Source organism: Phlebotomus papatasi, chromosome 1, assembly GCF_024763615.1.
Source record: "Phlebotomus papatasi isolate M1 chromosome 1, Ppap_2.1, whole genome shotgun sequence".
NCBI lineage: Eukaryota > Metazoa > Arthropoda > Insecta > Diptera > Psychodidae > Phlebotomus > Phlebotomus papatasi.
In genome coordinates, this window is record NC_077222.1 from 77131273 (window position 1) to 77153416 (window position 22144).

The following is a 22144-nucleotide window of genomic DNA, read 5'->3' on the forward strand; positions in this document are numbered from 1 at the left end:
TAAAGAGAAAATCTTGTCTGAAATCCAAACTACGCTCTTGAAGAGCTTAATTTATAGGAATTTATTGAATTCCTCTGGAATTCAAATCAACTGAATGGGTTCAAATTGTATTTGAAATATTTGACTATACAAATAAGTGGTCGAAAATTAAATTTAATCAACAAAAAGGAAAATAATAAGTTTTGGCTAAAAGTAAATGAATGTTTTAATTCCAGTTAGCACAATTACTGATCCAACCGACGATTTATTGAAACACAAAAGAAACATGAACATGAAACACATTTTTGGTTTCTACAAATTTTTCAAAAATGTTGCTTCTTCATAAAATATTTTCGCTGGAAATGAAACTGGTGGAGTTGATAACTAATTTTTCCTAAATAAATAAGAAAATTTTATAAGATCTTAAAATTCAGGCGAAAGGGAGGGGGAAGCCAAAAGAAATCTTCAGCAAATGTCCCAAAGTGTCTTGGGTGTGTCCCAAACGCAACTCCCGCCATAGTTGAGACACATGGATCAAGGTGTGTTGGTGGAAAATTAATTGAAGGCGCGAAGGTGTGTTTGTGAATGCGAGTGTCGGTATATCTTTCGCACACAAACCCATTCCACTAGCGGCCAGCGCGAGTCCCCCAATACGAAAAAAGAGCAGTGATGAGTGTGTGAGGTGGCGCTGGTAAAAATACTTCTCCAATTGTGTTGGCTATGCAACAAAATTCGGAGCTCATATCAGGGCGTGCCAAGAAGTCCATCGCACCGTAAGTTTTTCCCGTGAAAAATTTATCAATTCAGTGGTGATTTGTGTATCAGTAGATTCTGTGATAAATTGGTGATTGAATTCACGTGGATTTTGTGAGTAGATTGGTTTAATTGTGGCCCCCGAGCACTCCCGTGAATGTGCTTCAGCAGCAAAACTACGCCATTTTCCCCGTGACTCACTATCATAAACACACACCTGTGGTGCACTAACTTCAATCTCTCCCATTTGGGCACCTTTCTCAGGGGCCCCCGTGGCAAATTTCTCAAAATTTTCTCTCTCCCAGAAATAATCCTCTGTGCCTTTTTTTATTCCCGCCAACTGATTTTCCTGAATAATTCAACGACGGTGAGGAATTGCAAATGAGACAATCTACAATTGAAATAGAATCGCCTCTGTGTCAAAGGCAATTAAAGGTGACAATTTGCCTCAACCTCTTTATTTTTCTTCACACAATATACCCCTATGTGAAGTTAAAAGTACTCCCAATTTGTGAGGAAAATTCTTCAAAAAATAATTATAACTTCTTTCTTTTTCTGCGTAATATATTTGGGAAGAGAAACAAGAAACAAGTTTATAATCGTGTAACCCTTTTTGTGCTTTTGTTAAATGTGATTTTCATGTTAGCCAGCCGGCTCGAGGTGATCTTTTATATTGGGTTTGAATCTTTGCTTTGGGACAATTATCCCTTCAGGATGCTTGTTCGAAAGTTTACGTTTTTAACCTTTAGAACAATTGCGTCATAAATACGATTAGGGTGCACTATGCTTGTGTATGAGTCGGTGTAATTTCGAAATGTCATATTTCATGTGCTCTAGTCTTACGAGTTATTGCATCTCGAATTTAGTTAAAAAAAAGTGTTGAAATTTTCATATAGAGGAAAGTTCCCATGCTTTGTACGATCTCAAGCTTTATAATGATTAATTTTTTCCTGTGTTTCTGAATAAATGTGATTCCACAAAATATTAAAAGAAAGAAATCTAGTCACTTCCCCTTAGTTTTTAAAATATGGGTGCGATGAGTCTTATTTATCGAGAAACCCAAAGTTTTCCTAAGAGACTTAAACATTTCTATTAAATATTATTTAGCTTATTATCAATTATTGATAATTATGTGACAATCATGTGGAAATCTTTTAGGAAAAGTAAAAGAAATTCACATTATTCGAAGGCATGAACGTTCGAAGGTAGCGTACTTTTCCCTACTTTCCCCTACAAAAGGCCAACAGAAGAAATAAAAAGTTCATTGACATCGGTTAACCCTTTAAGGACGAGTGCGACATCGTTGTATCAAAAACTTTTTTTTTCTGATTATTTAGAAGAAAAAATAACTTTCTATATTCAAAAAATTGTTTTTGGGACACTGGTGTCCCACTCGTCCTTAAAGGGATAATAAACTTTAGAGATAGAGTCCGGTCAATTTCAGTACAGCAAGGATCGGGGTACAGTGTGGTGAGTTGAGGACGAATGCGACATATCCTCAGAAAGGTCTTGAGCGTCTTGACCTTAGCTATCACACATATTAAAAATTTCATCGATATTGAAAATAGATTTTACACTTCAAAAAGAAGTTTTACATCTGTCTTACTGTGTTATCACACTTGCACATTAAAATTTTAATATGATTCACATTAATTGTCGCTGGTGAGAGTCCAAATGTGTAATTTGTTTGTTTGAATCATCTTATATTCAATATTTGATCTATTTGTTGATAAAAAGGTAGACTTGGCCCGCAAAATTTGATATAAATTGATTTATAGTATTAATGAGAAAAATTAATGCGATTTTCTCTATAATTTTTAATGTGAAAAATATTTATGCTTTAGGTAAATTTAAACTTATTTTTGCAGGCCAAGTTCACTTCTTTATCAATAAATCGAAAAACCCCAAATATTAAGTGACTTCAAGACACAAATAACATATTTGGACGCTCACAAACGACAATTAATGTGAATCACATTAAAATTTTAATGTGTAAGTGTGATAACGCCGTTAGATTTTGTGCCAATACCGAAATTAGTTTCCTAAAGGTCGTCAAATATAGAAAAGAAGAGGAGAAAAGCTGAGAATAATGTATATATTAGATGAGATCATATATTCTGTCAGTAGAAGAGGTAAAAAGTTTGGAGTGGTATATCTCAGCTCCTGATGAACATATTTGGATGGGTGAGCTATTGTTGGAAAGCTTGGTTCATTAGCTTTCAGAATCTGGTATATGTAATTGGCTATGGGTAAATCATGGTCATCCAGAACCATTTATGTCGAAGAAGACACTTTTTGCAGCGTCATTTTTGACCATCTACTGCTGGGACCAGGAGTGACGCACAATTCTCGCACTTGGACTGTTCGTTAGAGGAACTCAAAGGGTATAATTTGTAGAAGAAACTTTTTTTTTGGACATCTTACTTTTTTTTATTCATCGACTTTTGCAAGAATTTTAACATTTTACACGCATAGAAAAAAATGACAGAAATCCTTCTATCTCATTTTCTGGACAAACTAATGAAGATATCGACTTGGAATGTTCTAAGTACTCCCCCATAAGTTGATCCAAGGAATCCAAATATCATATCAATTTCATCCCCACGTCTATCCTTCCCCTCCAGAAACCACTCTTTTAGGATTTTTGTAATTTTTTCCTTGCGTGTAAAATGTTAAAATTCTTGCAAAAGTCGATGAATAACAAAAAGTAAGACGTCCAAAAAAAAAGTTTCTTCCACAAATTATACCCTTTGAGTTCCTCTAACGAACAGTCCAAGTGCGAGAATTGTGGGTCACTCCTGATCCCAGCAGTAGATGGTCAAAAATGACGCTGCAAAAAGTGTCTTCTTCGACATAAATGGTTCTGGATGACCATGATTTACCCATAGCCAATTACATATACCAGATTCTGAAAGCTAATGAACCAAGCTTTCCAACAATAGCTCACTCATCCAATCATGTTCATCAGGAGCTGAGATATACCACTCCAAACTTTTTACCTCTTCTACTGACAGAATATATGATCTCATCTAATATTTAAATCATAAAAATAGGGTCACCCCTCTCACAATTAGAATAACAAAGTTTTGGCGGGAAATGCTTTAATTCAATCTTTACCTATTTGGAACATTCGGAACATTGTTCAATAACAGTAAAAAACATTTCTAAAAAAAAACAAAAATCAAACCACGCACTGAAATATTTACTTGATTTCCTTGACAGTAAAATCTTTTGATTTGTCTTAAATGATAAGGCGGATAAAAATTTTCTGTAAGTAATTTTTGTTTTTGAGTAACATTTTGTTTTTGAGTAATTTTTGTTTTTGAGAAAATTTCAGAATTTGACAGATCACAATTCAATTCCAAATGTGTAAATCGTAAAAATTACTGTAATTTACTGAATCTAGCAATTATAGTAAGTTTCAAAAATGTGTTTTGACAGAGGCAGCAATATTATTATAATCCCTTGATTTCTTCACTCTAAAATTTTCACCTTTTAGGAATCACTTCTCAACATATCTTCGCGTTTTAGACGATTTATGAGTAATGTTACGCTATTTGTCCGTCTGTATGTTGTTGCCTTTACAGGTCACACGGTTAGAGATAGAGACTTGGAACTTTGGAGTACCACCCCTTTATAAGTCGGCCTCCGCATCACTAACATGACCTTTTTATTAACGCCTCTTTCCTTCCTATTCAAAAACATGTATTATTGTTCGAAAAAGTACATTTTTTTAAAATTTTTAAATATCGTTGAAAGTCTCTGCGTCTGCATACACTAGGAGCAATTTAAAAAAAAATGCTTTTTGTAGGCAAAAACTTCAGTTTTTTTTTAAATAGACAATTTTTGATGAAAATTGCTTTTAGTGTATGGACACTATTAGGCAGACATTTCGTCCATGCACGAAAATACCGTTGAATAATTCCTAATAACAGTCTTTCAGGGTTCAAAGGCTCTAAAAGAGAGTGTTTTTATCAACCGAATAGGGCTGTGTTTGAACCCGTAGGAAAGGTTTTAGATTATCTGATAAGTCTGAATCGGTTCTAATAAGGAATAGGTAAAAACCGGTTATGAACCGATCACTAATTTGTATTCGACATTCAAGTGTATCTCTTTTGAGCTGTTGGCACAATAAATCGGTTCAAACCAGTTTTGAAAGTACTTTTATCTCCTAAACGCACTTACGACTTAAGCTGAGAGACGGCTTAACGTTATTACATTTCCATAAGTTTCTGACTAATTCGCCTCTCGGCTTAAGCTGAAAAAAAGGCCTAGTTAGTGGGAAACCGATGGGAATTTTTATTATTTTGATTATAATTACGTTCAACCGTCTCTCGGATTAAGTTATAAGTTTGCCTAAGGCATTATGGTATAGTATTTAAGCCATGAGTTCGAGCATTTCGCAAAGAATGGAACATTCTGCCACCTCTTTTTGCAAAATACCGCAACTTATTTAACCTATATTCGTTTTTTGTTTTGTTTATTGAGATCCTAGTAGTTATTAAGTGGGCAAACAGCAATTCGATGTAATACCCAACGCACAATAACTTTTGTTTTGTAAACCTGTTTTCGAAACTGCATTTAAAACTGAGCGAGATGACTAGATCTAGATCTCTTTCACTCTCATTTAAATATAAATAGGTGTGATTAAAAGAATCACACCTAAAAATATGTTTAAAAAACAAAAGTTATTGTGCACTAGGCATAACAGTCGGGTTCGATTCTCATCAAACCTGTTTAAAATTGAAAACTTTACAACCTTTTAAAGATAATAAAACTGAAACTAAATAATATTGATTAAGTTTTCACAACTTAGTAGATTTTTATCAATATCAATAATGCTTTTGAATCAAAATAAATATAAAGATGAATAACGAAAAAACATTTAAGCTACTTTAACTATTCGATGCAGTTTGAAAAAGATTTAGATTTCCTTTTACTAAAAATAGTAATTTCTAACTATTTTTTGGGTTAGTTGGAAGATAAAATTAATCGGTAAAGAATAAAGAATTATTTCTTTTAAAAGCCTTATAGTTTCTTGATAATTTGACAAAATTTTATTCGATTAATAACCAGTAGGGGAATTCTCTAACAATATGACAATGTCATATGACAAATTTTTGTTTAAATTCGGGAGAAAGACAACATTAACCCTTTAAGGACGAGAGGGACACCAGTATCCCAAAAACAAAAACAGTTTTTTGAATACAGAAAGTTATATTGCTTTCTAAATAGTCCGAAAACTTAGTTTTTATTTATTGGACACTGGTGTCCCATTCGTTCTTGAAAGGTTAAAAGCCCGTGAGCACTGAATGGCCATTGCGAGGATATCTATGAAGCTTCTGAGTGATTCATTATGAACTGTATTCTTGAATAGTTTTCCCAGTTTTCCCGAATACTCAATGATAAATTTGGCATATGACATTGCCATACTGTTACAGAATTCACCTACTGGCTACATTCTACAATTTATTAAAAAAAAACTAATGATAAAAAAATCACTAAGCATTATCTGTGTAATTGAATATTTAATCTTAAAAAATATTTTAGTTCAATTGCGTCCTGTGATTGGTCTAGAATGCTTTTAAATTCTAGCCAATCAGGTAATCCAATTGGTTTAAAATATTTTGTGGAATTAAATATTTAATTAAATGTGGATAATGCTTTCTTGTTGCAAATTATTAGACTTTTTCCTTATGATATGAAATGAAGCAAGTGCATAACAATTTACTCAATAACATTACTTGCGAAGTCTTGACAATCACAATCCACTGGTAAAAAGAGAAGGAAAAATGTGCGTGAGAATGTTTAATTCCCATGTAAATTATTCACTTGGTGGGTTCTGCAGAATTTTTCTTCTGTTTACAACCCAAAGCCCCACACTCTAACAAAGTTCCACAACCGGCAACAATGAGGGTTGTACAGCAAATGCCCATGGCAACGGCAACGGCATAGAAATTCAAAACAAACTACAAAGAAAACCACCCTTCAAGAGACCGTGCGCGTCCCTCCATCCGTCAAATGGGGTGGAAAACGCGGAAAACCACCAATATATTTTCCTTATATAGACGACCTACATTTTCTCCCATAATCACACTCTTTTCACACTGTTATCAAACGATCGGGTACAAGAGTGTCCAATGCAGAGAAACTCCATGCTGTATTAATTAAAAAGAGCTGCAAAAAAAACGAGCTTATTTATGGCATATCTACACTGCCAATTAATTATTAACAGCCCTCAAGGGAGTTCCCACAGTTTGGCCAGTAGTGCAAAAAAAAAAACAACCATGAATTCACTGCAATTTTTCCCCATTGCACAATAATCCCGTCGTTAGACAATTCAATGTTTATTATCATTTTCATGTTGCGATTGTGTGAAACAGACGAATTTTTACAAGTACTTTCCCACTAGAAAAATTCCTACCGACAGTGTCTGAAAATGCGACAAAATGTATAGCAGAGTTTTTTTTTAATTTTTTCAAGCAAATCTAGATAATGAAGCTCAGTATTTGAAATAGCGTGACACGATTGATGAAATGTTACGTAGAATTTTGTCTCACTTATATTCCTTCTTATTTTCTCGATTTTCTCCATAAAGTGAATTCTTGAGAGTCATGCGAAATTTATATAAATCTTTTCATTCGATTGACTCCCATTGTTCTCTATAAATTAGTACTGATAAGAAAAGTAAGGTTAATCAACATATCCTTTTGAAGAGGTTCTACAATGAATAATCTCAACATTATCTCACGGAAGTCGAGAAAATTAATAGACTTGAAAGTGAGATACAGAAAAGAAAATTAGCATAGTATAATAATAGTAAAACCAATCCTAGCAATAATAAATTTAAGACTGAATAATAATAAATCGATATACAAAAATAAAGTAATTTTAAATAATTCTTTAGTATTTATGAACAATTTGATAGCCTTTTTTGAACATAGATCTTCTTTTTGTTATTTAAGGGGTTGCGTGAGTGAAGAAAACTAAAAAAAATTGAATATTTTCTGAAAATTTCTTTTTTTAACTTTAATTAATTTAAGGCATATAAAAGCACAATATTAAACTATATATTTTGTCAAATTTTCATTAAAAAAATTTCAAAATTTAGCAATTGAGATGTGATTTTTAGAGATTTGTTTTGAATACAATCGAAAATATTTATTGTTAGCTGGTAAGTTCAAGTTCTTGAACGAATTCACAGTAAAAACATTTCAGCTACTTTACTATGATTTTCATTGTAAATTTTACATAAATATGTAATCGTGCGTACTGATACATATTTGTGTAATTTGTACACATTTCGTCTGAAAACTGTGTAATTTGTATACACATTTTGTCTTAAAACTGTTTAATTTTACACGAAATATGTAAGAAAATGTACACAACTCTGTAATCATTCGCAGTTGCTTACACAGTTTGCCATTATACATAAAATTTAAATTACACATTTTTAGATTACGCATTTTGCTGAAATACATATTTGAGAAACTTTACAAGAATAATCGTGGTAAAAAAGTAAACCAACGATTATTCTTGTAATCTTTGTTTAATGTGAAGGATTTTATGTTTACTTGATCAAACTGGCCTCTATCTCCGGTTGTAATTAACATTTTGGCCTAAATTTTGGTTTTTCGGTTTGGTCTCAGTAAGCACTTTCAGATGAAAGTTCAAAAGGTCATCACAGGTGGCGCTGTGATAGCGTCAAAATTCAAACTCATTTTTCTCCAAAACGCCATTGTGCAAGTTAACTCTTTCGCGTCACACTTTTATTCAGCAGATGAATTCATGTAAAATTGAGTTTTTCCTAATGCTTTATGATCAAATATAATAGCTCAGAAAGGAAATAAAATTTCCATTGCGTGGAAACTTGGAAAAGCCCCGGGTCATATATGACCCTGTTGTCCTCAAGGGAAGTGTACAGTACATACCATTTTCAAAATCTATATCACGGGCTTTTTAAGAGTTTTTTTTGCTTGAATTACCATGGCAAACTGGATTGTCTTGATTAACACTCTACTCCTGGTGTTCAAGGAATCTTCCTGATAATCTCTTGAACAGTCACTGTCACAATATTTTGAGTGGTATTTGGCAAAAATAAACTTATCCACATATTTATTCACACACAATACAATTGCACAATATGAGACGCTTGCAGAATACTCTACTAAAATATTGCAAAATATGTTATAATTCATCCGATATAAGATGAAATGTCCAGGAGCAAGATGTCCCACCTGCATTTCACAAAGAAAAACAATGTCCCAACTACATTTCGCTGTAGGTTTGGGACGAAAACACTGTTACCCTTGCCAACAATAGGGTCATATATGACCCGGAAAATTCTACACGCTTTTCTGGAAAATTGAGAGTAGTTTATTATATAAAAATATGCAATATACAATCTTTGGATATTCTATTTTGTGTTCCTAAAGAACTTTTTTATGAAAAAAATAAATTAATATAAAAAATTTTGGAAAAGAAAAGTCATTTCACAAAATTCAAAATTAGTGATTTTTGATCTCAAATATTTTCTTTTCCTGAATATCTGGAGTCTTGAGAAAATTAGCCAAGAATCTTACATCCTTCTATTATGATGTCGTGCACAAACCGATAGATTTCAATTAATGTAAATAGTCAAAAAAAATTGTTTTTCCCCGGGTCATATATAACCCTAATGACGCGAAAGAGTTGATCAAATTATAGAGTGTTGTAGTCTAAGCTAACAGGTTTCCAAAAAGTGGCGTGAGTTCGCTTTGTTTGCTATAGAATCGTAGATATGAGGGGTCACAGTTCACGAAATTCAAAAGCCATATCTCCGGTTCCATTTGACCGATTTTGACGAGCGAGGGCGCAAATTAAAGGCCTCGCAAAGCGCTACAGGTTTCTGGAACATTTGAACTTCGTAGGACCAACGCCAGGGGCTCCATAGTCGGAAAACAAATTTTCATATTACATGAACTCAATTATCCCGACACTTGCTCAACTGATTTTGATGATTATTTCGGAATAATTGTAGACGACATTTATATCTATATTTCGTCCAAACATATTTTTTGTGCAGATTTACGCTATCTGTCCGATTTTTTCGATTTAAGCTGGATTCACATGATGAAAAGTTGCATGAGAAATTTTACTTTGTATTTCTCAATTTAATTCCCAACTTTTCCCAATTTCAAATCAAATGCGCGCACGACAAAAATCAGCTGTCAAATCAATTGTGCGGTGCGCGTGAAGCAAATTGTTTCTTTTCGTGAGTAAAAATTCACGGAGGAGAGAAAAATACAGAATATTTGGGCAGAGAGTATTCCAAGGATTCCAAGCATTGCCCTCGTGTGTGATATCTTGGTGGAATGTGTGTGCATTGTGCAGAAAGACTCAGGTTTGAGATGTGTCATGTGGAGCACAATGTTATCCCGAAAGATCACCCAGCAACACGGAGGAATCAGGGCAGGACCATCAGCAAAATATGGAAGAATAATTCCAATAATAGAAGTGCTGATTTTCCACGAGAACTCAAAAATTGAAGTGTCCGGAATTGATTTTGAAGGAAGCTTGTGTGGTGCCAGCTCCAGCATCGCATCCGGATAGAAGTTGCACCTGAGCCGTAGAACCTTAGGGAGGATCTGTCACCAGTTGTAACAAGTAAGAAATTACGATTACTGTTTGTTAACTGTGAAAATTTGACAGCTGATTTTTGTCGCGCCCGCATTTCATTTGAAATTGGGAACAGTTGGGAATTAAATTGAGAAATTAAATCCTTTATGAAAAATTTCCATGCAAAAGTGCGTAAGCCTCAGCCAATCAGATTGCTCTATTTTGGTTTATGTATTTTTTCTTATGCACTTTTTCATCATGTGAATGAGGCATTAGTGCAAAAAAAATTATTTTTTTCCACAATAACGCTGCGAAAAGGGGGATGTGGGGCACCTTTAAAATTGGGATTTTTCACCTATTTTTAAGTAAAATTGAGCCTTAACGTGATATAAGCTTCACAATCTGTTTGTGCAGCTAAATTATATCACGATAAGGCTCAATTTTATTTAAAAGTAGGTGAAAAATCCCAATTTCAAAGGTACCCCACTTCCCCCTACTCAGGTGCTGATATGGCCGCTTTTACTCGACTATACATTATTAAAATAAAGGTTTAAAAGAAAATTCTTACAACATTTAATCATTCTTTGATATTGTCGTAATTCGTCACATATGCACGAAATGCCCGCTGTATGGTTAAAAAAACGTGTTCCAAAACAAAAATTGAATTATCTCGGCTGCGGAGCAACCGATAAGATCAAGTTTTGATCTATATTCCTCTATCATCTTTCAGTTAGTTTATTTACATCCTAGATATTTTAATTTAAATAAAAAGTTTGCAATTTTTCAGAAATTTCATTTCAAATTTCTGTATAATATCTCACATCTTTAGTTCCAAATCGAATTTGCATGCAATCCGAGTTTGCTCACGTTAAGAATCTCACCTACAATAAGCTGATCTAGGCTTATCACTAGCTTTTAACTCATTAGATATAACAAGAAATATCTGGTTTCTGGATTTCAAATGAACCTACTTCACTGGTAAAAATAAAAGGGTCAAATTGACCCTTTTCCAAAAGATGGATCATATTTGACTCTTTGAAAGGGTCACCAGGAACCCTTCGAAAGGGTCACGGTTTTGACATCTATTTAATTCCGGAATAAACGAATAAAAAAACAATGAAAAAGTGATCTTTGGTGTTCGCTCAGATGAGAGAAATATGATATCAGTAATAAGTTTACAATAAAACATGATTATTCGTGATAAATGTGCATACAAAATTTAAGCGATACAAAAGTGAACCTTTCAAAGGGTCAAATACGATCCATCCTTTTGAAAAGGGTCAATTTGACCCTTTTATTTTTACTAGTGTTCGAGAAATCTTGTCCACCGAAAAGTAAGCACTTTTTTCAAAAAAGTTTTTTTTTGTTTTGACTAAAGGCGTTTACACATTGCGAGCAATTTTCGTCAAAAATTGCGTTTTTGACAGAAATTTGACGTTTCCCCCTACAACGCTGCAGGGAATTTCCTTCAAAAAAGCAATTTTTGACAAAAATTGCTCCCAATGTGTAGAGGCCATAAGGAATTATTTCCAAAACTCGGAAAATTATTTTGAAATTTTGTATAAGGCTTTCTATACTCACTAGAATAGATTTTATTAAAATAACTTTTAGTATTTTTGTCACAATTATTGAAATAATCAAAGAATAATCCACTACGTCTCAAACTAGCCGCGTTTCAAACTACCCGTCAGTGTCTCAAACTTCTTACTGTGCAATCACACTAGGATTTTTTCAATTTCGATCCCTCAGAATATAATCCCTACAACTCGATTTTTTGCAAAATTCATTTTTTTTTTTGCTTTTCGGGTACTCCTTGACACCCTTTACCTTTCCAGTGAATATTATACCGAAAAGTTAATTATTTCCAAAGTTGTATGGGTTTCAAATCTTAAAAATCCTATGATCAGCATGTAAAATCTCAGCTTTAAATCGCTCTCCTGAAAAGTTGGCCATTCGCGAGTTGTTCGGTTTATATTCTGAGGGATCGATTTGTAAATGCAAATTAATTTTCAGATGAATTGTTCATATGCGTTATTTTGGACCTAAAAATCATTTGAATAGATAGATTTTCATTTATTTATTGATATAAGCTAATACTAAAATAAAAATCTCGCGGCACTAATTTAAAATTGAGCAAATTTCTTGAAAAATGTGTCCTGGCTGAGAGAACTTTTCAAGTAAATTTTAGAAATCTTATAATGCTCAATTGACTCAATTGAATTTAAAATTAAATTGTGAAAATCCTAGTATGATAGCACGGTTGAATTTTCATTTAAGTAATTTATTAATTTATTCTGTCTTTTTCATATGATATTAGGGAAGTAAGTTTGTTTTTTAAATATTCAAATTCAATAAGCCATATATTTTATCCAAATGGCTGACATAAAAATGCTAAAAATGTTTGTGGACAGAGTTTATTTACTACCGCTCAGCATAAAAAGGAATTTCAACAAAATAGAGCCTAGACAAATATTATCACAAGACGTATTTTGTTTTGATGAATTTCATGAATTTTAATTCAATGTTAAAATGAGTCACAATACATTCCAAGAACTTTTAAACTTGTTTAAATAGTTTAATCGCAATTCCTCACACTTGTTTCTGGTAAATTTAGAACCTTATCCTCCTCCATCCATCCCTGGCTTATAGTACCTGAAGCACGCAGAGCATAGAATTGTATATATAGTTGAGAAATAATTTCACTTTCCCTAAGTGCAGAAAGTTCCATCCAATTGGGTTGAAATAGTTTGATGAGTACTTCTGACTTTGAGAGATTCCTATCGCACTCTAACAGCATAACATCAATTCCTGCTTTTATTTGCATTTTGTGGTAAATTCCCATTGCAATTTAACATGCGGTTTTTCTATGTAGTGTCTTTGATGTTCTTTTCCTGGCGGTATTTGCATGCATAGAATAAAGTTGGGCAATCACTTTAGTTGCTGTTTTATTGGCTGTTTTGCCAAATGTCTAACCCTTTCGCTATTCCCCCGGGGAATTGGATTAACCATCAATGTCTCTGCTTGTCCTAACACAGCCGTCGCAGTCCAGGAAGATCCGTCACAATGCGCAAAACTGATTATATCGATTCCGTCAACAGCTTAAATATGAAGCGACGCACTTTAGCGGGCAACTGCGGTGTAGGTGTTTTTGTGATCGCTCTTGTGGCAGTTGTAATTGCATTCTCAACGCCAAGTTGGATTGTCAGTGACTACAGAATCACTGGAGCCAAGCTCGATCGTTTGGGACTCTGGGTGCATTGTTTTAGATCCCTTCCGGACGTCAATGATGACTACCAGAGGAGATTCTTTGTGGGCTGTCGATGGGTTTATGATCCCTTCACCACTGGCTACGATGAAATTCGCGGATTTCTTTTGCCAGGTATATTTGCCAGTATATTTCAAGATTTTTAGAGATTTGCAGTAATTTCTTTCTTTTTTGTTTTTAACAGCTTTCATGATTATCACACAATTTTTCTTCACACTCTGTATGATTGGAGTTCTTGTGGGACTTGTTCTCGTTCTTCTGTTCTTCTTGTGCGCCGGACCAGATCAAAGACGTTTCGTTCTCTTGATAAAGGTAGGTCAGATTCATTAAAGGAATATGGGAAAAATATGAAGTGTTCGAAGTCAGAGTGTGTCCGAAGCCTAAAAACATTTCCCTAACTGTGTTATCACACTTGCACATTAAGATTTTAATATGATTCACATTAATTGTCGCTGGTGACAGTCCAATGTGTAATTTGTGTGTTTAAATCATTTTATATTCAAAATTTGATCTATTTGTTGATAAAAAGGCAGACTTGGCCCGCAAAATTTGATATAAATTGATTTATAGCATTAATGCGAAAAATTAATGCGATTTTCTCTTTAATTTTTTAATGTGAAAAATATTTATGCTTTAGGTAAATTTAAACTTATTTTTGCAGGCCAAGTCCACTTCTTTATCAATAAATAGAAAAACCCCAAATATTAAGTGACTCAAAGACACAAATAACATATTTGGACGCCCCCAAGCGACAATTGATGTGAATCACATTAAAATTTTAATGTGCAAGTGTGATAACGCCGTTATTCTTGTAGGACACCACCACTAGTTGTCCAAATCCTTGGTCGTTTTTGTTCTCACAATCCGGTCAAACTATTTTTGAATATAGCTCTGATCCCAGGGCTAGTAAAAAATTCGATCCTGGATTATGCACATTTTCGGGAACGAAGAAAACCGCGCCTAATGGCATTATTCACCCAAAAAAATTGCATACGCGCAGGAGATTTCTCTCTAATGAACTACAGGAACGTCGTGGCGTATGCAAAACATTCTTGGCGCCAATTTTTCACTGTATTTTCAGCACCAACGGTTCACACAAGGAGTGCGGCGTAAAAAAATTGCACACATTAAGGGGTATTTCAAAAATGATTTCGCAAATTAGCTCTCAACGTTAGGCAAACATGCATAAATTGTATGAGCATAATCCCGAAGTGAATAATTACGGGACCCTCTGCAATCCATTAAAATTGAAAGAGGAAATGAGATATTCGACAATGAATTTTCGAAAATCCGTTTTTCGATTTTAGTGCCCCTAGCGGTGATTGTATGAAATTCCGAAGTTCTGTAGGGGAATTCTGTAATTTTCGTGGCATTGTCACGTGTGAGTTCGAAACATGACAATGCCAATCGAGCTTTTTTTGTCATATCATATGAGTTCGAAAATACAATTCATTGATTTTTTAATGAAATCCCTTTACTTGATGATTTTATGAAAAAGCAGTACGTCTTGGTTGATTTGTTTAACAAAATTCATTGTCATTTGAATTGCCAGAAATCTCAAATATGTGACTTCTGACAATGCCACGTGAGCTCAAATGGCAATGTCACGGCTACAGAATCGCATTTTCGAAAAAGCTCTCCTAAGATTCGAACCCAATTTGTCATATGGCATTGCCATGCCAGAGCGTTACAGAATTCCCCTCGTGAACAGTTGTAGCATTTAACGAGACCTTTCCAAATCACCAATAGGGTCATCATTTTCTAAAAGTCGATTTTGTGGAGATTCTCAAAATTGCTAGGGCAAATTTTGTCAGTCTTCAGATAATTTGTGACGTTTTACTCTCGCAAACGTTAAAAATATCAAATAGACATATTTCTATAGGAAATTTATTCCTCTACAACTTTGTCGAAGATAATTTTTCTCTATCTTAACGAGAAATGTGCTTAAATTGAGCTAATCAGTATTTGTATTTTCTGTAAGCCAAATATTCCCAAATTTTGAGCCAAATAGGGCTCAAAATTTCATTATTTTTAATTTTACATAATCCTTCCTCGAATTCCTTGAAAGTTTGTAAGTTTAAGAAGGTTCAAGAAAGCTATCTATAATAAAAATTTCAAGCCTCAGTCTCATTTATTTTAGAAAATAGTGAATACTGAAATTTTCGTTTTGACAAATTTTGCCCCAGTCTCCCCTATAGTTCGATTAAAGATCATTCACGGATCATTCACGGAAGCTGTGATTATAAAAGAATCATAACTAATTATATTTCACTACAAATTACAGTAAAATTTTACATTAGGATAAGTGAACCAAATTGTGGCATAGTTGCATACAAGCGCCAAAGTCTTAAGATTGAAATGTAATATTTTTAATATAAATTGATTTTTTTGTTACTTCTTTTTAAATAGTATTGCTTAGAACCTTGTTGATAGTTTATCGTCTTTGTTTTCTCTAAAATCATTCTTAATATATTTTAAAATAAATAAATAAAAAGAGATAGCTTTGAGTATTATTTCGGCCACCTGGATTCTCAGAGTTCTTTGCACTTCCAGAATTCTTTAAAGTTTGTTTTTACATCATCTCGTTCGTCGAAATGATATTTTTCGTTTTTTTTTGCATTGTATGTATAATCTTTTTAAATATGCAAAAACTAAAAATTCATGGAAATTTGAGGAACAAAAGAAGTGGCCGAAATTGCAAGCTGGCCGAAATTTGGTACACTTACCCTGTATAATATTGAAAAAAATATAATGCACTGGAGTTTCTAATGAAAATATTACTCAGTTTATGAAAAAACTTAATAAAACTTTTAGGGCGACTTTTTGAGGATAAAATTTTTTAGTAATAATGTGTAAAGGTTGTCAACTTCTTTGGATATTTTATTTTGCAAAGTTCATTCTTAAAAAAATGCATTGAATACAAAGAGCATTACTTTTGCTAATTTGATTGGCACATTTGTGGTGCTAAGCTCTTCTATTCATTACATTTCTCTCTAAAATCTCTTGTATCCTTTTGGCAGATTATCAGTTGGTTGCTCCTGGGAACGGGTATTTGTGGTTGTATTGCTGTTATCACATTTGCCTGCTTTGCTAATCGAGATAAGTGGATGCCAGAGCATTCAAATAACTTCTTTGGTGAGTTTTCTTTGCAGGTTTCTTTCCACTTGGATATTTCTAATCAATTCCTTTTGCATTTTAAGGATGGTCATTTGGTTTAGCTGTGGCTGGAGCAGTTACCACTCTTATTGCTTCTTCATTATTTTTCACAGAAGCCACAGTTCAGGCAAAAAAGCGAAAACAGCTCAAAGAATCTCAAGCTAGATTCGAAATGGAGCACGAGACAAAAGCGTAATTTATGCTAAGTAGGACATAGGTGACCAATGATTTTTTTTCCTGGGAAAAAATTAAAAAAAAAAAACCTCAAGAATCTCACAGCGAAACGACGAATTACCAAGGAGTTCGATGAATCTGTGCCACAAACACATTAATTCATTCAACATAATTCATCACAAAGTATTTTTTTCTATTAATTCTGGAGGGGAATTGTAAGGCCATTATAATCTTGCAGTTCATCCACATTCCTATGCACAATTTATCTCAAATTGATTTTTTTTATTCTCTCGATTTTAATGTAATAAATTGCAATCTCTCTTATTAGACAACCACATTTGAACGTGACGCTTCCAAATCTTTTAAATGTTTGTATTTTGCGAAAACGACTCCGTCCATTCTACAAAAGTACTTTTTTTTAGTAAGGTATAATCTACTTTTTTATAAGGAATAGTTCTATTTTATACATTAGATGAGAATAATAGTGTAAATAATATTGTAAGAAAAGACCACTGAGGTAGAAATAAAATAGGTATAATTGTTCCCAAATGTTTTTGGGTCTAAGAAGCTGCCTTATGTAAGATGTAAGACAATTTGAATTTTTATATAAAAAAGAAATTTTTGTAAGGAAAGCGACAAATCAATAAAGACATTTACAGATACGCTATTTCGAAAAAATCTTTTAATTTTCTCTGGGAAAAATGTAAGTATAGACCTTGAAAATACTTGAAAAAAAGAGATGGCAAGTTATTAACCCTCAATAATTCAAAATGACGAATTTTCCGGTTCACTTTTGGCACCTTCAAAACATTTCCGAAAATCATTGAAAAAGCTTGGGTCAATTTTGAGAAAAACCTAAAAAACATGGTTTTCAGGGGATGAAGGGGGATAGCGGTAAAAGGAAAAAGGACTGTCCACTTATCGGGGGGAGGTTATCGAAAGACCGGAAGTCGATATCTCTTACCGTTTGACCTCTAGTTCGGGAACAAACTTAAGGTCAATTAAAAAAAGAATCCGAAAAATTGTTAAAAATCGGCACTCAACCGATTCGTTACCGATGTAGACCGCTGCAGCTGGGTTTGAAATTTCAAGACCTTTCCAAAAAATCCAAATTAAGCAAATCGGTAGAAAAATAGGCCCTCTAGAGTAGTTAAACTTTTTCCTTAAAAAATTCAAGATGACGATTTTTTTTGGTTATACGTATGGATAGTCGAAATATTCACCTGGGCTACCTTCAAAACATATCCGAAAATCATTGAAAAACCTTGGGTCAATTTTGAGAAAAACCGAAAAAACATGTTTTTGTAAGTTAGAGGGGATTGGGGGGGGCAGGAAAAAACGTCTAAATATATTTTTTTTATTAGGAGTTACGGAAAACCGCAAGGTTCTAGTAACTCCCGGATTACTTTTACCATTTAAGCTCCAAAGTGGTGACAAGATAGAAAAAAGCGGATTAGGGTGGAGTAAGTACTTTTGGCCACTTTAAGGATTCATGTGCTTGTAATTTTTATAATCTTTATTTAAATAAAATGAAATTTTGTACAAAGATACCTTTAAGCCGTTTCTTCCTAATAATCCAAGAGAATTCCCAATTTTTTTTAGATATTTTAGAGAAAAATGCATTTCTTACACCCCATTTCAAATAGTTTTCTTGATGAATATTTGCGGGTCTTTAGCTCAATCCAAAATATTTTTAACATTTTAAAATGCCACGCGTTATGAGACATTGAAGTATAGGTTTTAGGGCTTTATAATTACCTCAAAAGGATACTTAAAAGGGACAGATAATCCTAACCGGCTTATGTAGGTGAGATTCTTAATGTGAGCTAACTCGGAATGCGTGCAAATTCGATTTAGAGCTGAAGTTGGGGTACGCCATTCAGTTATCTTGAATCAAATTCGTGAAATTATACAAATTTTGTATTAAAACCAAAATATCAAAGATTTGGATGAACTGACAGAAAAGTGATATATGGGTGAAACGTAGACCATAATGTTCTCTATAATTTTGCCGTAGAACTTGATCTCATCGATTAATCAGAAGCCGAGATAATCGAGGTTGTTTGTTTCTGAACTGGTTTTTTCGACCAGAGCGCCCCAAGTGTTCATTTGATGAACTTCAACTATATCAAAAAATTGTTGTATTTTGTGAGACTTTCCATTTAAAACCCTATTTTAAGTGTCTTGGTGAAGTAGAGGCAGTCAAATTGGCATCTGAGTGATTTCAAAGCGTTATTATGGGAAAAATCAATTTTTTCACACTTAAACGGCAAAATCGAACAGATCGCATTATCTGATCGAAAAATGCTGTATGGACGAAATATAGAGACAAATGTTCTCTACAATTATGTTGAAGTAATCATCAAAATCGGTCCAGCGACAGTCGATATAATTGAGGTTATGTGATATTGAAATTGGTTTTTCGACTGTGGCGCCCCTGGTGTTGGTCCCACGAAGTTCAAGTGTTCTAAAAAGTTGTAGCATTTGGTGAGATCTTTCGTTTAAGCCCTCATTCATCAAAATCGGTCACATAGAACCGGAGATATGATTTTTTGAATTTCGTGAACTTTGACCCCTCATATCTCCGGTTCTATTGAAACCACAGCGCACTCACGCACCATTTTGGAAACGTCCTAGACTGGACTACAACATACTAAAATTTCATTAACTTGCACAATGCCGTTTTTGAGAAATATGAGTTTGAAATTCGATGAATTTTGACGCTATCGTAGCGCCACCTGTGGTGACTTTTTGAACTTCTATCTGAAAGTGCAAAAAGGTAAAATTTAGGTCGCTATGTTAATTAGAACCGGAGATAGAGGCCGGTCAATGTTCGAACTTTGACCCCTTATAGCTCGGGTCTGGGGTTATGGATCGACTTAAGGTTTTTTTTGTTTGATAGGTATAATCAACGGCTACAACATACTAAAATTTCAGCCCGATGTACAATGGAATTTTTAAGTTATTTAATTTAGAAAATTGAAAAATCTTCTTTTTAAAAATAGCGCCCCTAGCGGTGGTTTTATGAACTTGTGATGTTAGAAGGGGAAGTGGCATTTCATGAGAGCTTTCCAAAAAGTCCTCACTTTTTAAATTCTGACAATTAGAACTGGAGTTATGAAACAGACAGACTCACTAACACACACAAAAATGTTCAATTTTCTTGCTGACAAAATTCACCTTCAATTCTCTTTCTAGCACTTTTGATGTTCATTTTTCATTATGAGGTCCTCATATATGCAAAATTAAAACAAAAATCCTAATATAAATTACGACACTAGCTGATGTAAACGACAATTAGTGTTTTCTCTACAATGTTTCACATGTTTCATGTTTCAAGTATTTTGTGTGAAACATGCGTTGGAATTCAAAAAGAATTGCAAGAACCCAGCGAGCACCAAATGCTAAGCTTTTTCAAATCAGCTGAAAACATATATTTTTTCAGCTGAGCTCTGCTGACCTCGAAGTTACACTAGCGATCGCAGTGGCAATTAGTCAAAGTTATTCTTTTTCCCCAATCGAGTGAGAGACTTTAATGCACTTGGTTTTTGTCTTTGCTGAGTTGAGTAGAAGCTAAGGTTAACCTTTTCCATTATTACAATTTTATGATTCTTACAATAACCACATTTGACATTAAAAAATAAAGCAAAAAATCTAAAATTCACAAAAATTTTAAAAAATCATATTTATAATATATTTTGAATAATATGTATTCTTAAACCTTTTCCGACCAATAAATTTAATTTCTTTTGTCTACTTTTATCAAAAAATATTGTGAATTCATTTATAAAAAAATATACTACACCTAAATTAAAATTGCATTGCCAAGAATTCTTGTCCGCTGTGATTTTAGAAAATTAATAACCCAAGAAATTCTTGGGAATTCTCAAGATATTTTGATATTTAATGAATTCTAAATTCGAGAAATATTGAAAAAACTTCGGAACCTCATGGAAATACCAAGAAGATCAAGAACATATCGTCGGTTCCGAATAAGACTATTGTAAGTCTAAAATGCGACTTTTCAGGAGAGAGGTTTAAAGTTTGACAGCTAAAATTTATTTTTATTAATTTCACTGGAATTAATATATTTTAGCTTTCGAAACTATTGTATCACACTTACGCATTGAATATCTTCTGGTTAACGCTACTTTTAAGTTATTTACAGTCAAATTGTGGACTAAAAACTCGATAATCGGGCAGGCTGATTTTCAGTTTTTTTTCTTGTAACTTTTCCAGGAATATCTTGATCAATATAAAATTTTGTGGGGATGTAGATCTAAGGTTTCTGCACCCAATGATACCATCTTTTTATACTACTGTAAGTAGACTTACAATAGTCTTCTTCGGAACCGACGATATAGAATTTAGAGCCTCTATAGTTTTTATTTAATGGTATACACAGTCTACTCAAAATTATTTGAAATGATTTCCAACAAATTAGCATATTTTCCTGACTTTAAAGGTATTTAAAAACTCTCTTCTAAAAAATATAAATGCATATCATTTTAATTTAAAAAATGAATCATCAAATTGAATAAATTTTTCATTTAAAAAAGAATACGTACAGTATTAAAAAAACAATAATTTTTGTTTTGTTATTTTACCACGAAAATAAAAGTAGTTTTTTGCGCAAAAATTCGCTTTAGAAAATTTATAATCGAAAATTTATAAATAGAAAAGTGCAGCATATACATGCATATGCATCGTGCACGGATCATACATTCATTTCACTTGTAAAATATAAAACATTTTATAACATAAAAAAATATATATATTTTTCGCATTTGCCGCAACAAACAAAAACGCTTTTATGTAAATTTTTCAACTTAAATTGTGATAAAACAATTATATTTTATTTTGTAGTATCCATAGAAATTTTTTTGTAGTATTTTTAAAAGGCATTATTGAACTCATTAACTCTTTCCGGACCGCAGCATATACTGTAAGCCAATTTCACTTTTTTTTTAAATCAAAAATATCTTTGCTCAGAAATTAATTGAGGTCCTACAAAAAAATATTTTACATTTAGACATCCTTATAGTTTGTAATCATTTTATAAGAATAGGATTTTTATCAGTTCTGAATAATTAAAAAAAAAACATTGTTTTCCACAAAGTATTCATATGCTGCTTTGTGTACTCAGAGTCCCAAAAGAGGCGAAAGAGTTAAGTGGGGGAGTCACAACTTTTAAATGGATTTTTTTAAATGCATCTGCAA

General features: G+C 33.2%; 3 protein-coding genes across 11 annotated transcripts in view; 1 reads left to right on the plus strand and 2 right to left on the minus strand.

Moving 5' to 3' along the window:
* Positions 1-22144, minus strand: part of LOC129804095 (protein PET100 homolog, mitochondrial) — a 225944-nt gene that overhangs the window by 174246 nt on the left and 29554 nt on the right. The gene's annotated exons all lie outside the window — the stretch shown is intronic.
* LOC129803882 (uncharacterized) overlaps positions 1-22144 on the minus strand; it is a 211136-nt gene that overhangs the window by 8500 nt on the left and 180492 nt on the right. The gene's annotated exons all lie outside the window — the stretch shown is intronic.
* Positions 600-17602, plus strand: LOC129804024 (uncharacterized). 6 transcript variants are annotated; one of them, XM_055850988.1, is made up of 5 exons: positions 600-752; positions 13365-13708; positions 13779-13906; positions 16615-16729; positions 16795-17602. In XM_055850988.1, exons 1-5 carry the CDS (start codon positions 700-702, stop codon positions 16944-16946), a joined length of 792 nt encoding a protein of 263 aa, XP_055706963.1. In that variant the 5' UTR covers positions 600-699; the 3' UTR covers positions 16947-17602. The 6 variants fall into 6 exon arrangements, with proteins under 6 accessions (XP_055706963.1, XP_055706974.1, XP_055706983.1 ...); XM_055850999.1 differs by having other exon boundaries at positions 640-752; positions 13428-13708; XM_055851008.1 differs by lacking the exon at positions 600-752 and adding an exon at positions 759-846.

What these genes read in the sequence shown, in the direction of transcription:
- LOC129804024 (XM_055850988.1), top strand. Translation starts at nt 700, where the DNA reads ATGCAACAAAATTCGGAGCTCATATCAGGGCGTGCCAAGAAGTCCATC. An exon ending in GCCAAGAAGTCCATCGCACC is followed by an intron (nt 753 to 13,364) that starts GTAAGTTTTTCC and finishes GTCCTAACACAG; the next exon opens with CCGTCGCAGTCCAGGAAGAT. An exon ending in GCATTCAAATAACTTCTTTG is followed by an intron (nt 16,730 to 16,794) that starts GTGAGTTTTCTT and finishes TTGCATTTTAAG; the next exon opens with GATGGTCATTTGGTTTAGCT.